Source organism: Pholcus phalangioides, unplaced genomic scaffold (genome assembly GCF_987345545.1).
Source record: "Pholcus phalangioides strain wild (caught in Gottingen) unplaced genomic scaffold, Ppha-v1.0 ptg000027l_1, whole genome shotgun sequence".
Taxonomy (NCBI): domain Eukaryota; kingdom Metazoa; phylum Arthropoda; class Arachnida; order Araneae; family Pholcidae; genus Pholcus; species Pholcus phalangioides.
In genome coordinates, this window is record NW_028301617.1 from 2135777 (window position 1) to 2151230 (window position 15454).

The 15454-nt window shown below is 38.6% G+C and overlaps 1 protein-coding gene and 1 long non-coding RNA gene across 2 annotated transcripts; one reads left to right on the top strand and one right to left on the bottom strand.

The window, feature by feature from the left end:
* Positions 1-1608: 1608 nt before the first annotated feature.
* LOC149068040 (uncharacterized) lies at positions 1609-6324 on the bottom strand. The gene is made up of 3 exons (XR_016195193.1): positions 6211-6324; positions 5167-5434; positions 1609-1829 (listed from the first exon to the last, which is right to left on the bottom strand). It is a non-coding gene; the product is annotated as an uncharacterized LOC149068040 (long non-coding RNA).
* Positions 6325-11535: 5211 nt separating this feature from the next.
* Positions 11536-12738, top strand: LOC149068041 (F-box/LRR-repeat protein 6-like). The gene has a single exon (XM_089251890.1). It carries the CDS (start codon positions 11536-11538, stop codon positions 12736-12738), a length of 1203 nt encoding a protein of 400 aa, XP_089108016.1.
* The last annotated feature ends 2716 nt before the right edge of the window (positions 12739-15454 follow it).

The window sequence follows — 15454 nt, forward strand, 5'->3', positions numbered from 1 at the left end:
ATTAAAGTAATGTTGAAGCGAAGGGCCAATGGCAAGATTCCGGTTGGTCCGTGTAATCACACGGACTAAACTTTTTTCATTTCCAAGCGAAAAAAGTTTCGTCATGATTCTTATCAGTATAGTGTTTTAACAATAAGAGAGCCACTAGATCAAATGGACCCCAGGACCAGGGCAGCAAACGGATTTGGTGCCCCGGACCAGAGGGGGCGCAAATATAATCTATTAACCCCACCTTCAATATTAGAAGGACGAGGCACCAAAATGCGTGCTTGCATCGGCTAACTAAGCATCTATAGTTGCGGCCCTGTCCAGAAATTTATTTTTGAGGGGAGGGGACAGAGTAATAGAGAGCAAACGAATATACCATATTATAACATATATCTCTGTCATTTTCTTAGGTTTTGAGGGGATGGCCCCCCTCCCGGCACTGATGGACAATTGAAGGCTTTTACTGATTCTCAAAATGTTTTCAAAAATACAATTTTATAATTACTTGTCATAAATTTTCAATTGCGTATTTCTTTCATTCATTCTAAATTTTCAACAATGGGGTTATAATTAACTCTCACATTAGATTTTAATAATGTATCTCTTACAATTCTAAATTTTCATAATTTTTTATTTATTATATGTTCATATTTTTAATTAGTTTTCATAATTATATATATACTGAGTATGCTGTACTAATGTGCAACATACTAAAAAAAAAAGTGCAGAACCGCTGACGTACGCAAGATGGGGTTCAAAACCCCCAAGCAGAAGCCTACGCAAGGGGGGGAGGGGTGCTCAGGGAACCTATATGCCCTCCCCAAGCTATCGGTGTTTTTTTTTTTTTGCGGTGAAAAACAATGAGCACCTCTCCTTAAGAAGATCCTGTGTACGCTACTGAGCAGAGACCAACAGGGAGATCAGTAATTTGGCAGATTTTTTTAATTGCTGGAAAACAGACGTTGACACAAAATGAAATGTTGTTCGAACAACAAACTATCAAATTAAATTCTTCGGTGCCAGTCTTTCTATGCTTTGGTTTTACACTTGAAGTATTGTAAATATTGCACAAATAAATTGAGCCATTCAAAATTTCGTTTGTTTGTATGCGGTCACATTATCAGGTTTCACCCAAGTTTTGTGCTTTAATCACTAGAGGAATGATGGCTTGGATGGGAAAACAAGCAACCTATTATTTTTACATTGCTTTGCACTAAATATTATGGGAAAAAAGTTAGTGGCCCCCCTGCTGTAAAGACAGTGCAAGAAATATTGTGTCACTGGCGTTTTTCTCGAGCTAATTGACTTGGATCCCAGAAAGCACAAATGTGGTAAACTTTTTCTCACTGTAGATTTTTTTTTTTTTAACTTAGTGAGTTCAGCCCTGACTTCAAGGATTGTAGGTGTGTTATCATTGAATTCAAGGTCTGAAAGGGTAATAACATTTTTTTTGTATAGGCTACCATTATTGCCGAAAAAGCAATATAGGAATCAGACTTGTTTAGAAAAAGTTCAAAAGCACCTCCGCTCCAAATCCTAGCAAGTCTTGAGAGTTCAATGGAAATTTCACACCATTTTTATAAATAAATCAAAGTTGAAGTATTTATTGATGACAAAATATCAACTAATGTTCATTTACAATACGTATGATTGCAGCCACTATGCACATGCAAAGGACTTTCTAAACTTTTGATCATTTCTACTTTCTTAGCATAAAAGTGTCAAACTCCTTTTGAATGTTGTCTTTTTGGTGATTAAATGTTTAATTTCCAGAACTGAAACTAATGAATCTCTGATATCATCTAGTGTTTTGTGGAGAAAGATCCCAGCTTTCATTTTATCTGAAAAGAGAATGAAAACAATTGTAAAATACTAGACAAGCAGTTATGATGAAAAAACATTCATTTAACAATTAATAATACAAATACAAACTGAAAGACCACAACAGGGAAATTTCCCAAGCGAGGACTGATGCTGGGAATAGGTTTTTAACTCAAGCAAGGACGGTGAGCAAACAGATGGTGTTCCAAAAGAGATGGGATAGTTTTAAAAAGATGGCAGAACAGGTGAAACCTCATTTTCACCTAAGCATCATGCATGGAACAAATAACGTGCTATAATATACTTGAGCAGAATTGACTTCTGAGAGAGGGGAAAGGAATTTCCTACAGAAAAAATTTTAAGAGTTACCAACCTTTAAAAAAATGATTTAAATTAATTGAAAATGATTACAATAGCACGTAAAAGGTGTTTTCTTTTGTAATATTTTTTTCTGAAAATATTTGAAATCATTATTATAATATATTTAAAATTTTGCTGACAAGGGAGGTGGAGGGTATCGGAGGAGGCCAAAATAATTCTTACACAATACAGTGGACGCGGTTCATTGAAATCATGCATAATGCTATCATTTGGATATTGCTATCAATCACTAATATAAAATATAGAATGGACCAATATTGTAACATAGGCAAAAGTTAATTGATAGTTATCAGGACTTACGGCTTTTGTTATTTTTTTTCCCCCATTTAGAAGCTGAGGTTTAACCCATACTTTTGTAGGAGATTAAAAAATGTAACACCCCCCACCCCCATTGACAAACATTTCTGTATTCTGGATGATGATTTTTGCTTGCACATGACATCGATAGGCTATCTGAATATTATTAGCTGCTATAATCCATGGACGTGTGAAGCTGCTTTTGTAATGAACTTCAGGCAATGCAGGCACACAAAAGATAAGATCAAAAAAAGAAACTTCAAATTCTCATCCAAATCCAGTTTTTGCTTGAAAGACTGTCTCGAGGGATCTATGAAACACATACAGTACATAAATTAAACACATGACTGAATTTAAAAAAAAAAGATTTTAGCTTAAAGGGGAAAAACCCAGCATGATTTTTCCTCAAAACAGTCCTAAATGATGTTTTTCGACTTTTCAGAGACTTAATGACTCCTCCTGATGTAGAAAGGCACACTGCAATAAAATCAGAAAATTCTGTGCCACCCTTAGGCTCCATTTTAACAATCACATGAATTTCAGGCGACCATTTACCTATTTTATAATCACCACGTCGACTGAGATTTGTCAAGCCCTGAGATATATGTAAAATGGAGTTGCCCTGTTTTCATGTATCCTGTTTGACCAAGTAGGACTCAAGATCATCATTTGGCTTCTGGGTTTTTTTCGGCTATAGTTATCAATTGGTTATTGTTATCAGAAGCTATACGAGTCCTCATTTTGGAAGAAAAAATATTGGTTTGTTTTTTTCTTCATTTTTTATGAAAACCCCATTTTTTGTGATTCCAAACCAGGCCTTTGACGCTTAGAACCGAAGCTATGCCCACTTTAACCAGGATTTTTACCAGGATTGGCAAGTTTTTGACGGTTTAAACACATTCACATCAAAAACCTCAAATATTGCTTTTCAATATAAAAATTCTCATTGGAAATGCACATGTTAATTACATGTAATGTTCAAAGTGACTGTTATACAAAGAATAAATATTTAATATGATTGTAAAATAACTTTCTACTCTAAAGAATTATTTTGGACAATATATGTTTTCTTTCTTACAAATACACTTTTAATAAATATACACTTTTTAATAAAGCATAGCATAAATGCTGAACGAAAAACTATGGAATGATTTAATATTCTTCAATCCAAGATGATATTCTTGATCCTCCAAAATTTCTTTAACTGCTTATATATGTGTATTGATATAAATCATCTGCTGTACTCTTTTCATAACAGAGAGGTATTTAAAAAAGTTCTTTTACATCATATATGTAATGTTGTTTTCTGTTATTATTTAAATTATCTAAATAATCACTGATACTCAAAGCGATACCCTTATTATGCATAACATTAGAATATATCTAGCAATCAAAATAATAAATTGTAGGACTAAAATTTTCTCTAATTTGACAGTGCTGGCTTGTATATGATGCTTAAGAAACTCTTGTAGCTTAGTGCATGAGTAAGGATAAGTTTTTTTTTACTATGATATGGTATATTTACTAGCATTTATAATGCAATGGTTTTTTTGACTGAAGCTGTATCTAAATATGCAATGGGCATCATGTCCTGTCAGTTCTTTGATTAAAAATACTTGTTAAAACTCTGGATTTATATGAAATTTTTAGGTGAGAATAAATGAGCACAATTAGTGTATTAACAGATGCTACACGAGAAATTTTATATGGAATAAAATTTTGTGGGTAGATCAGAAAATTTAAAATATCAAAATAGATATTTTGTGCTCAGTAATTATAATTCAAAATATAAAAACATGTTAATCTGGTTCCCAACCCTGGTTCTTACATCATGTAATCTGTGAATGAAAATTTTAACGGCGTTTTATGAAGAATGTTATTTCTGACATTTTACTTTGGTTTAAAACACTATTTCTAAAAATTTATTGACTGTATCATTGCAAAATTTTATTATATTTTGCCATTTATTGTTAAGTGTCATAAACCAAAACCTAAGGTGTATAAAAATCTAATTATTTATCTAATTGCAGTGTTTTACATACACAATATGTAAAGTGAGATTTCAAAAAAATCCCATGTACATCAATTGAGTGAAATGATAATTTTGCCAAAATTTGGGATTCAAATCGGAGTGAAAACATAGTGTAGTTGAAGTTATATGATGCATAAATGAAATATAACTTTTTTTAAAAAAGTATAGAGAATAATTGAGGCTAAACCTAAACGTAATATAAATGAGAAAGTATTATAAATTAGTTATATAAACAGGGTTCCACTGTAAATAAGTGATTTCCCAAATTGTCTGGAAATACAATATCCTGTTCCCGGAGGCTCAAAAATGTCAGGAATTTAGAAACCCTAATGTCAGCCTCTCTCGCAAGAGTTTTCTTTAGGGGCAGCACACAAGGCTTTGCGCCCAGGCCGCAGTTAAGCTCGAGCTGCCCCTGGTGGAGGGGGCCCATGGTACTATTTCTAATATAACATTGATTTTTAGATTGTTTCTGTAGTTTTCATGGTTATAACATTTTTGAAAAAAAAAGAAGGCACAATTGAATATAGAAAAATGTAGGTTAGCGTGCTAATGACTTCATTGCTACCAACATGTCATTATATATTAGGTATAAGCTCAATAACTAGAAAAGATGCATTAAGGAAGGGAGAAGAATCACAATTTCTTACCTCTCTGCTTTGGTAAGAGCCAAAGGTTTGCCCAAAGTGACTTTGCCAGTGCTGTACTTTGATTCCTGAACTTTCAAATAATATTATTTCAGCAGGACACTAGACATTCATCTTTCCGCTACCCTGACTTTCGCAACCTCTATGGCTAGTGCATCTTCTGGTGAAATTTCCTGACCTATGACAGACAAAGGTCTCCCACGTTCATTTTGTATCATTCTGATGCTGCTTTTGATAGAAATATTTTGACTGCCCTTCCAAAGATCAAGATCTACAAAAAAAGAAAATCACGTATTTCAAAACACAACTCGGACCAGAACTGGGAGGGGGGGGGGGCAACAAAATTCAGAAGGGCCGCTAATTTTACATGGGAAAAAAAACACAGTTGCAAAATCATTAATCAAATTCTAGTGGTGGGAGCAGCAAAATCACACTTGGCCCCACAAAAATCACAGTAAACCCTTACAGCAGCAATCTTGAGACATCTTGTTAATCTTGATCTACTTTATTTTGGTCACCCCGAAATATCTCGGGTTCTTTTAGCACACTTTTATAAACATAAGTGGCAATTGCGATGCACATCGGGAAAACTTTAAAAACTGCTTAAAGGGTTAAGGTTCTGGCGTAATTTCCATTTCCAGTCATTTTAAAGTTGTTGCCACTGGCGATTTCGTGGTGGGGTGAACAAAAAAAAGTTTTAGCTTTGTGTTTGCTTTCCACGAAGAAATGTGTCAGATACTAAAGATATTTGTTTACGTAGATTAAATGAATTAATGGAAATACAGTGAACAAACGTTATAACGACCACGTTCTTACCCCCCCCCCCCGGCACTGCGTACGCCTCTGGGGCCCGTGATGCTCTTAGAACGCCCCTGCCCTGCAATTTTATTTTTGTTTCTGTGCATATATCTGCATTAATGTCGCCCCCTCCCCTCCCGATAAAACAATTTTCTCAATTTAAGGTATGGAAATGCCGGTTTTACACAATTCGTTAAATCGAAGTTCGACACTTTATTACGAATAATTTCAACAAACGAATCAACTCACCCAGGATCGATGAGAATACATGCTGCTCCTATTCAATTTCATGTCAATAGCTTTCAATCAGATGATTGCGAAGAATGTTGAGCCAGGGGCGTAGCCAGAAATTTCGTTCGGGGGGGGGGGGAGAGGAGACCAAAGTGACAGAACAATGGATTTGGCCATCTTTTTCCATTTTTTCGGTCATTTTCTCACATTTCGGGGGGGGGGGGGGGACCAGACCAATACCTTCTAGAGAGAAGGTATCTCTCTGCTCTAGAAGGTATTGACCAGACCCCCCAAGTCCCCCCCCCCCCTCGCTACGCCCTTGTGTTGAGCCGAGTGCTTTCACGTTCTGAACGCATCAACAGTAGTCGAAAGAGAATGTATTGTTTGTTGGCCGTTTATTTTCGTCATGGAATGACAATTACGAATTCACTTTCTTCAACCAAATCCCTCGCAGCCGGTAACCCATTCATTTTTGTTACATCATCGGCAGCCAATCATACCACGGAGCCGTTTTTGGATTTTAACGGCTCATGGATGCTTCCTCCTGTAATATATAATCTCTGTCGTCTGCTTCTCTCCAGATTACTTGTTTTGGACGTCTCCTTGCGCCCTGAAAAAATAACGGAACTGGTAGTTCGAACTTTCAGTTCTGTTTGTGAGTTTAGCTTGTAGGGAACCGAACAAACCGACTTCTTGTGTGTCGTCTGCTCATTAAGAGGTTCTTTGTTTTGGACGTCTCCTTATGCTCAAATAAAATAACCAAACTTTTAGTTTAAACTTCCAGTTCAGTTTATGAGCTTTGTTTATAAGGAACCGAGCAGAATAAAGAATGTAGCTTTTTACTTTAAACTCCAGCATCACCACATGAGTCGCTTTTAAATTTGAGTTCAGATGGCAGCACATTACTATAAAGTGGAGTGTGGAAAATTTCACTTTTTACGATCTTACCTGTCGTCTGCTTGTGTGGAGGTCCTTTGTTTTGGATGTCTCCTTGGGTCTTGAAAAAATTACTTAAAGCCACGTGCGTCTGCAGCCTGCGGTAGACCTGTATGAAAAGTGAAAAGCATTGCGATTTGGTGAAAATCTGGCTTCATCTTCGAATTTATTGCTCAAGAAACTTCCTGCCGTGAATGATTCCGCCAAGCCTGAAAGTGACACTGTTGAAAACAAAATAAATGTTTCATTGGAGGTCATTTATTGAAAAATGAAGTTGTGAATGCAGAAATTATATGAACACTACAATGTATAAAAAAACCATCATTCGTACAAATCAATATAAATAACCTGGGGGGGGGGGACCTGTAGATAATGTGCAGTGGCCTGTAAATCACTCTGAGAAATGTATTAGAGCATGAATTATTATAAATACTCAGTGTGTTTTTAGTTTATAATTCTTGAATTACCAGCAAGAAATTTGAGTAATTTGTACTTTTGATTTGTTTGTAGTGGAAACAGAGTCTAGAGATATTTCAGTGTACATGGATCGTAATTTTTTCCTCTACCTTTGCTTTGAAACCACTCTTTAATTCGTAAATATAAGAGAAGATAATGCAAACATTTCTCTTTGCACTGAAAATGCACAATAACTCTGGCCATGTGTTGTAAATTCGCTTCCGAAAACATGCCTTCGAGTTGTAGCTCATTCATAAAATTTCAAAAGAGCAGATGAATTCAACAGTTTTTAATAGGCCGCTCTCACACCCCTGCCATAGCCCCTGGATCATCGCCGAAGTTTTGACGAAGTTCGGTGCAACGAGTTTTCAAGTCTGGTGCATTTGTTGGAGCTTTCGTCCAAGAAATCTCCATGCCTAAATTAAAAAAAAAAAGAAACTGCAAATACAGTCAAACCTCGTTAATGAGTCACTCTTGGGAGAGCAAAAATATGACTTGATAAGCGGAGTGACTCGTTAAACGGAGTAAGCCATAGCTGTGCCAATTCATGCATAAAGATAATTGGGACTTCCAAAAAGTGATCCGGTAAGAGGAATGACGTGATAACCGGGTGATGCACTAACTAGGTTTGACTGTATATGCATGCCCGCCCATGAGAAATGTAATAATTAATTTAGAAGCTCTGAACAGAGTGGGGTTGATCATCTTAGGTGCACTGAGTTTATGTATCTGTTCGTATGTCTTGTTCATATATATATATATATGTGTGTGTGCGCGCGCGCGTAAACAAGTAATTCTTGTGCTTTAACAATACCACATTAACAATGATTTTATCCAGTATTACTGTCGATAAGGTATTGTAAGAACTAGTTGTTATCTAACTCACATATGGAAATAAACTGCACGAATTTCGGAACTCGTGCCGATAAGCCTCCCGAAACAATACAAATTTGTATTGTAAAGAACTAAGGAAAATTACAGTATCACTTCACAAGTTACAGTATCGCTTACTGTACGTGCTGTCGTACACCGTATAACAGCGCAAGCCGATAGCTGAATAAAATTCTGCACTACGCAAGATCAAATACTAGAGGGGAAAGGAATTATGGCAGAGAAAATATCGCTTTCCAACAGCTGTTGGTGTGACTGATTGTGCCCATGTAGGAATACTGAAACCGAAAATCCATAGCGATGAGTACATAAACCGTAAAGGAAAACAAACTCCAAATATCCAAGCAACTTGTGATGGCAGAGAAATTTTCACGAGTGTTGATGTTAGTTGGCCTGGATCTGTTCACGACTCCCGAATCTGGAAAAATTCTACGGTCAGAAAAGCCATGCATAAAATGCAGGACACAGTTCTAGTGGCTGATGTCGGCTATGAACTACAACCTTGCCTGATGACTCCATTCTCAAATGCAGCAGAGAGTAGAAAAGAAATTCAATGTCCTTCTGAAAAAAGAAAACGTTACCATAGAAAGGTGTTTCGGGCAGCTGAAGCGGAGATTTCCTATCCTGCAATGTTTGTACTGTAGTTTAGAACTGAAAAATATCCCGAAAATTTTGATTGCATATGTTGTTTTGCTCAATATCACCAAATCTAAAGGCGCGTATATACTAGCGAGCCAATCTTGCAACGCACGACCCCCTGCAGCGGTTCTAATCCGCTCGTGGGTACACAAACTTCCTTTGTGTTCGTTGAAAAAACCGATTCCAGGTGGGCCTAGTGAAAACAGCTCAAGAATCGTTCACAACACCGTACAAATTACTGAACAACCAATTGCGAATGCTTTCATTGCATGATCCGCGCGCTAGTGTATACGTGCCTTTAGGGAAACTCTGACTTTGAACCATATGAAGGGGACCCTCAGAAAAATGATGAATAGAAATCACCTTTTCGACGTCAAGGAAAAGGGCGAGAAAAAAATTATCTAAGATTATTTACAATTATCCCGAATAAAAAATTGTTTCAACTGAAATTTATAAAAATTCGTGAGCTGGCAATCAGTTCGCGATTCAGATTAAAGAGCCCCCTGCAGAGAAGGGAGTTAAAGGGCATAACAGCTAATTTCAACGGGACAACGTGATTGGCTTCTGATCACCTATTGCTAAAGCCGGGTCTTCATAGGAGCAGGTTTTCTGTGCCGCGCGCAACATGAATCACTCAGTACGACAAACCGTCTATTCACTAATAAGAAAATCTATGCGACTGTTTTCCTACAGAAAGCAATGCGGCTCACGACAGCGCTTTACGTCCGGCGTTATTGGCTGACTGCTTCTGGAGGAGTCAAAAGCGTCGTGCGCCGCGGGTTTCACCGATCTTGTCTTCATTTTTTTTAAGTGTTTTCTTTCCCTTCCCTTCAAACTGGAGCGTGCAGACGACAGAGTAGCTGATGCCAGGGCCATATACTACATAGCCGTCCTGATCTGATGCGCCAAGCTAGGAAAACACAAACGCGTAGTGTGATTATGTAACACGTTTCCTACGACGTGCAATGGAACAACTCAGTTCACGCGGTGCAAAAAAAACCAAATACTAGGAAAACCAGGCTTTATAGCCCTGGCATCAGCTGCTCTGTCGTCTACATGCTTCGATTTGAAGGGAATTTGTTGCGCAGCGTGAACCGAATTAGACTATTTCGCGCCGACAGAAACGAGTTACATAATCACGCTACGCGTTTGTGTTTTCCTAGCGAGGCGCATCAGATCAGGGCGGCTATATAAAGTATATGGCTTTGCGAAGTTTTTTAACAACTGGCTGTTGCGAAGATATATTTCGGAAAGAGAGAAAATTCAACTGCTCCTGCGGGGAATCGAACCCACGTCCTTTCACTTTCCTGGTGAACGCACTAGACTACAGAGGCACAGAATCTCTCAATCTTTCCTTGGAGCTCGTGTACACTGAAAGGGACCTCCTTACATGGACGGCCGGACCAGACTCAGGCCAAGCTCACAACTTCTGACATTTGTGAGCTTGGCCTGAGCAGTTGAATTTTTCTCTTTCCGAAATATATCTTCGCAACAGCCAGTTGTTAAAAACCTTCGTATGGTAGCGGAGAGTGACGTCATCCTTGTATATGGCTTTGGCATCAGCTATTCTGTCGTTTGCATGCTCCAGTTTGAAGGGAAAGGAAAGAAAACACACAAGAATATGAACAGAATATCGGCAAAACGCGCAGCGCACGACGCATTTGACTCTCCAGACGCAGTCCACCAATCACGCCCGACGTAAAGCGCCGTCGTGAGCCGCATTACGCTCTGTAGGGAAACAGTCATACTGATTTTCTTATTGGTGAGTGGACGGCGTGTCGCGCTTGGTGATTCACGTTGCACGCGGCACAGGAAACCTGCTCCTAGGAAAACCCGGCTGAAGCAGTCGGCTAATCACGCCCGACGTAAAGCGCTGTCGTGAGCCGCGTTGTGCCTCTGTAGGAAAACAGTCATACTGATTTTAATTTATTGGTGAGTGGACGGCGTGTCGCGCTTGGTGATTCACGTTGCACTCGGCACAGAAAACCTGCTCCTAGGAAAACCCGGATTTAGGATGTAGGGGGGTTGCAGAGCTGACAGGGTCAAAAATGGCTTACAAAATCTGCGGACGTAATATTTCAACAGCCCCCCTCCCTTTTACTTTTCAAAACTGGGACATTTGGTCAGGTATTTCTTGTAAATGTCCACCTGTCGTCTGTGTGAACGAAGAGGTACTCTTCTGCCGGCAGAACGTTGTTTGGTTTCTTCCCTATAGCTCCTTGGGCCCTCTAACTGTTTTTTTTTAAATCGAATGTAAATAGCGCCGTGCGCGGGAAACACCATTACTTGACTTTTGTGTAGACGTTGTAGTGGTGTCCGTCGAACCTGTTCAAAGCCGCTTGGAAGCTCATGATGATGCAGCTTTGAACCTGTTTATCGTGTGCTGAAAAAGCGGGGACGCTCGGATTACTATTTTCAACAATGTCGACAATCAACGATTTGCTGCCTCCGGAGCTGTTGCTGGAGATCTTCTCGCGTTACATCGAGTCCGAGGGTCGCGCCAAGTTCCTGAGGAACATCGCCCCGGTGTGCAAACTGTGGAAGGAGCTCTGCTCGGCGTCCCCGCTCTGGGAACACATCGAAAAGCTCACGTGGGCGGAGCTGGAGTCCTTCTCCAACAGAGGATTCCTCGTCCACACCCACAGCCTCAAGTTGCCATGCTGCTTCGTCCACAGGCGGGACCTGTCGAAGGTGCTCCCGAACATCAGAGACCTGAGGGCCCTCGACATGACCGAGAACACCATCAACCGGGGCATGATGGCGACCGTGGCTGAACACTGCCCGAACCTAGAGCGCCTGAGACTGCAAAGGGTCCACGGCGACGACCATGTTAACATAACGCTCCACGAGCTGGATCCGGTCCTGGCCGTGTGCGGACCGAAACTGAAGTACCTAGACCTGAGCTACTGTCACCCGAGGGATACGGAGCAGTTCATCGCACAGGTCGCTAGCAGGTGCTCGTCACTCGAAGGGTTCAAGTTCATGAACATGTGGCCCAGATTCATTTCGGTCAAGGTCGTGTTTCCTATAAAGAAGCTCCAAAGTGGTTGCCCCCAACTGCGAGACCTGGAATTTTCCAGTTGCGATCTCATCACCAAGGGATGGAATGACGGTTCCTCAGGTTTCGGGAACCTGAAGATGTTCAGGGCCCTTGAGAGCAACTTCCACGGGATGGATGCATGCAGTTTGCTGAAGAACTCGACGAAGCTGGAGTTTCTGCAGCTGGACGAGAATACAGATTTGGTATTCGGTGACATTTCTGGAATCCCGTCTGACAGAGTCGAGATTCTCGACTTAGAGCTCAAAGATCCCCCAGATAAAGATAAGAACTTCAAGTCAGTTGAGCGGGCGGTGGTGAAATGGAAACACACCTTGCAGTATCTCTATCTCGGAGGTTGTAAATGCGATGTCACTGGTATGCTCAAGAGCTTCGTACATGGTAATCCAAGTCCTAAACTCAAGGCGTTGATGATCGAAAGCGTGGATACTGTGGATCCACAGTTTTTCAAGATGTTCATACTCAAGTGCCGGAACCTCAGTGGACTACACATTCAAAGTTACCATGAAAAATTTCAATCCTTCGAAAATCGTAAAGAGGTGGAAGAGTTCCTGGCTTCTTTATGAAGAATTGTTTTGAAATTTAAAGTTTCATATTGTAAGAGCATTAAAACTGTTTTGTGGACACTGGCATTGACGAAAAATGTCCTTTCAAAAAAAGAAAAACCTTACATGTGTACGGGTTTGTATATAATTAACCTCAAAATTACTTTGGCTGTAAAGACAACCATAAACATTTTGATTTTATGCAATTTGATCACGTCTCATTCTAGGTATTTTGTGGGGGGGGCAAGCACTAATTTTAGTGCCCCTGTGTATAGTATAGAAAGAGCAGTTGAATTAAGAGTGAATTCAGTGCCCTGACTAAAGGCCCGTTTACACGAGGCAAGTGCTTTAGTTGGCAACTTAATTTTAAGTTGCCAAGTACAATATAATATATGCAGACGATAAGAGCCGTTTACACGGCTTTAGTTGGCAAGTGCACAAATGATTTAGTTGGTAAATGAATACGAACGGTTCTATTTTTTCCGGTTAAGTAGACGCATGCGCCAGTGGGCGTGACCTGCCGCTTTTGGGGGCGGGGGGGTCTTTTTGCTCTCTCACGGAAGGGTTTATTTTGATCTCAAGCGTGAACCTGTTCATGCTCCGTCGTCTCCTGAAGTTTCGCTAGAATTCCGCAGAAATATTGGATGGTGAGGTGGCTAGAGGACACAACCTTCAAGTTTGTTGAAAAATATCTTCGCCGTGAATGTTTGTTGAACTATAGAAATGAAAATTACCTTAACAAACAAGCTAAAAATTATTCGATGTTGGAAAAAGCCTGTCGACGTGATGTCAGGAGTTGAAAAAAAATTGAAGATTCAAAAATATATATCAGGTGTAGAGGATTTATATATTAAAAACTGGAGAGGGGGGGGGGGTTTCGAATATTTCTCTCGTCCAGAACAAATTTGCTGCCATCTGTTGTAAAAATACATGATCAAATATTTAACATATATCATCTCTAGAGATTAAAAAATAATCATTTCGAAAATTTAGAAATAATTTTTATGTTTAATGAATTTTTATTTAATTTTTAACCCTTAGAATTTCCTACGAATGCCAAGAATCTTCTCCCATATTTTCGGCTTACATAATTCATAATTTATCTCCTCTCTAACTTTGATTAAAATATCATATAATCGATATTTACAATTTAGAGGAGAAATAGAGAAATCTTATATTTCTTCTTGATGACTTACATAAGTTTATATGTTGTGTATTCTTTTTCCCCCTCTTGGGTAAGTGAAAGTGAATAAATTTATATTCTTTGAAAAAAATATCGTATAATGTGACTCTGATCACAGTATTCGTAAGTTCTACCTGATCATCTTCATCCACCGTTACGAAAGCTATGAGCTTTAAAAAAAGCACCTCTCTGAATGCCAGATAAATAAAAAAATTATTACTATTATTCTCCTGCGCCTCTCTCTCTCTCCGTGGATTTGAATAGACTGAAGCGCGCATGCGCTAACTGCGCTCACCTCCGTAGAAATTATCCAATGAGCGTCTATTTAGCACTTATCGTGTGGACACTTTCAAGAAGAATCGGTAAGTTAAAATTAAGTTACCAACTAAAGCACTTGTCTCGTGTAAACGGGCCTTAAGATTCCGTATGTAGGGTTGCACCGAATTTGGCTATAATTTATTTTTTGTCACCAACTGATTACCTCGGTTGGGTCTTTCAAAATTGTTCATTCGTGACAATTGTTTTTCAATCCAATTCACAAGCCTTATGTATTTTAGACAGGGTTGGCAAGGTTTTGGACAGTACGGTAAAAACCATGGTAAATACCGTGGTTTTTACCGTACTGTCCAAAACCTCCTATTTATAACTTTGCAATTGAAAAATTGCAAGTGAAAAACTTTGCAATTTGATAAAGAGGTAACTTTTATAATCAATGAAACTTTATATGATATAAATTATATTATTAATTACATTAAATATAATAAAATTTTGAAATTCAAAACAGTATATGCAAAGGGTTGGAAACGAAGAGGAAACATGAAGAGTGTAAATTATTTTTCATTTTATAAATTTTTTGTCACTTTCTGAATTTTTTTTTTATTTGAAAACAATACAGGGTGTTTCAAAAAGTTAGACCAAATATTAGAGAGGTAGTAGAATACCCATTTCAGTACAAGAAAATTAAGAGCCATGAACACTGTCGGGACAAAAACATTTGTCCATAAAAGAAGGGGGGTGACCATTAATCGGGGGCTTTGAAATGCATACTTTTATTGTAAAAGGGGAAGGGTTTGTCCGTTAAGAGGAAAGTTACAGAATCTTCATGGAGATTTGAGGATTTCATGTTGATCAAAAACATGCAAATTTTCTTATTTCATAAATCATTTTACGATCAAAATGATACGAAATTGAGGAATCAAACAAAAGACTGGCACATTGAAACATATTTTTGTCATGCTTTGTGAAGTCTGTTACTCATTTGTATAATATTAAAATAGATATTTAATAGGGTTTGTTTATAATGGGCAGTTCAGAAATAGTACAATGTGACTTAGATTTTTTTTTTTTTTTGATTTCCAAAATTTTACCAAATAAAATTTATAACAATTTGAGTAAAATATGTAATAAATTTAGGGCCCGTTCTAGTATTACGTCAGCACATTTTAATCTATTTTTGAACCCATTCCTTGTCGGTAACATTTTGTCATCTGTTCCCCCCCCCCCCGCCTCCTAACACTTATTAGTGGGATCAGAGACATGGTGGGGGGGGGGATG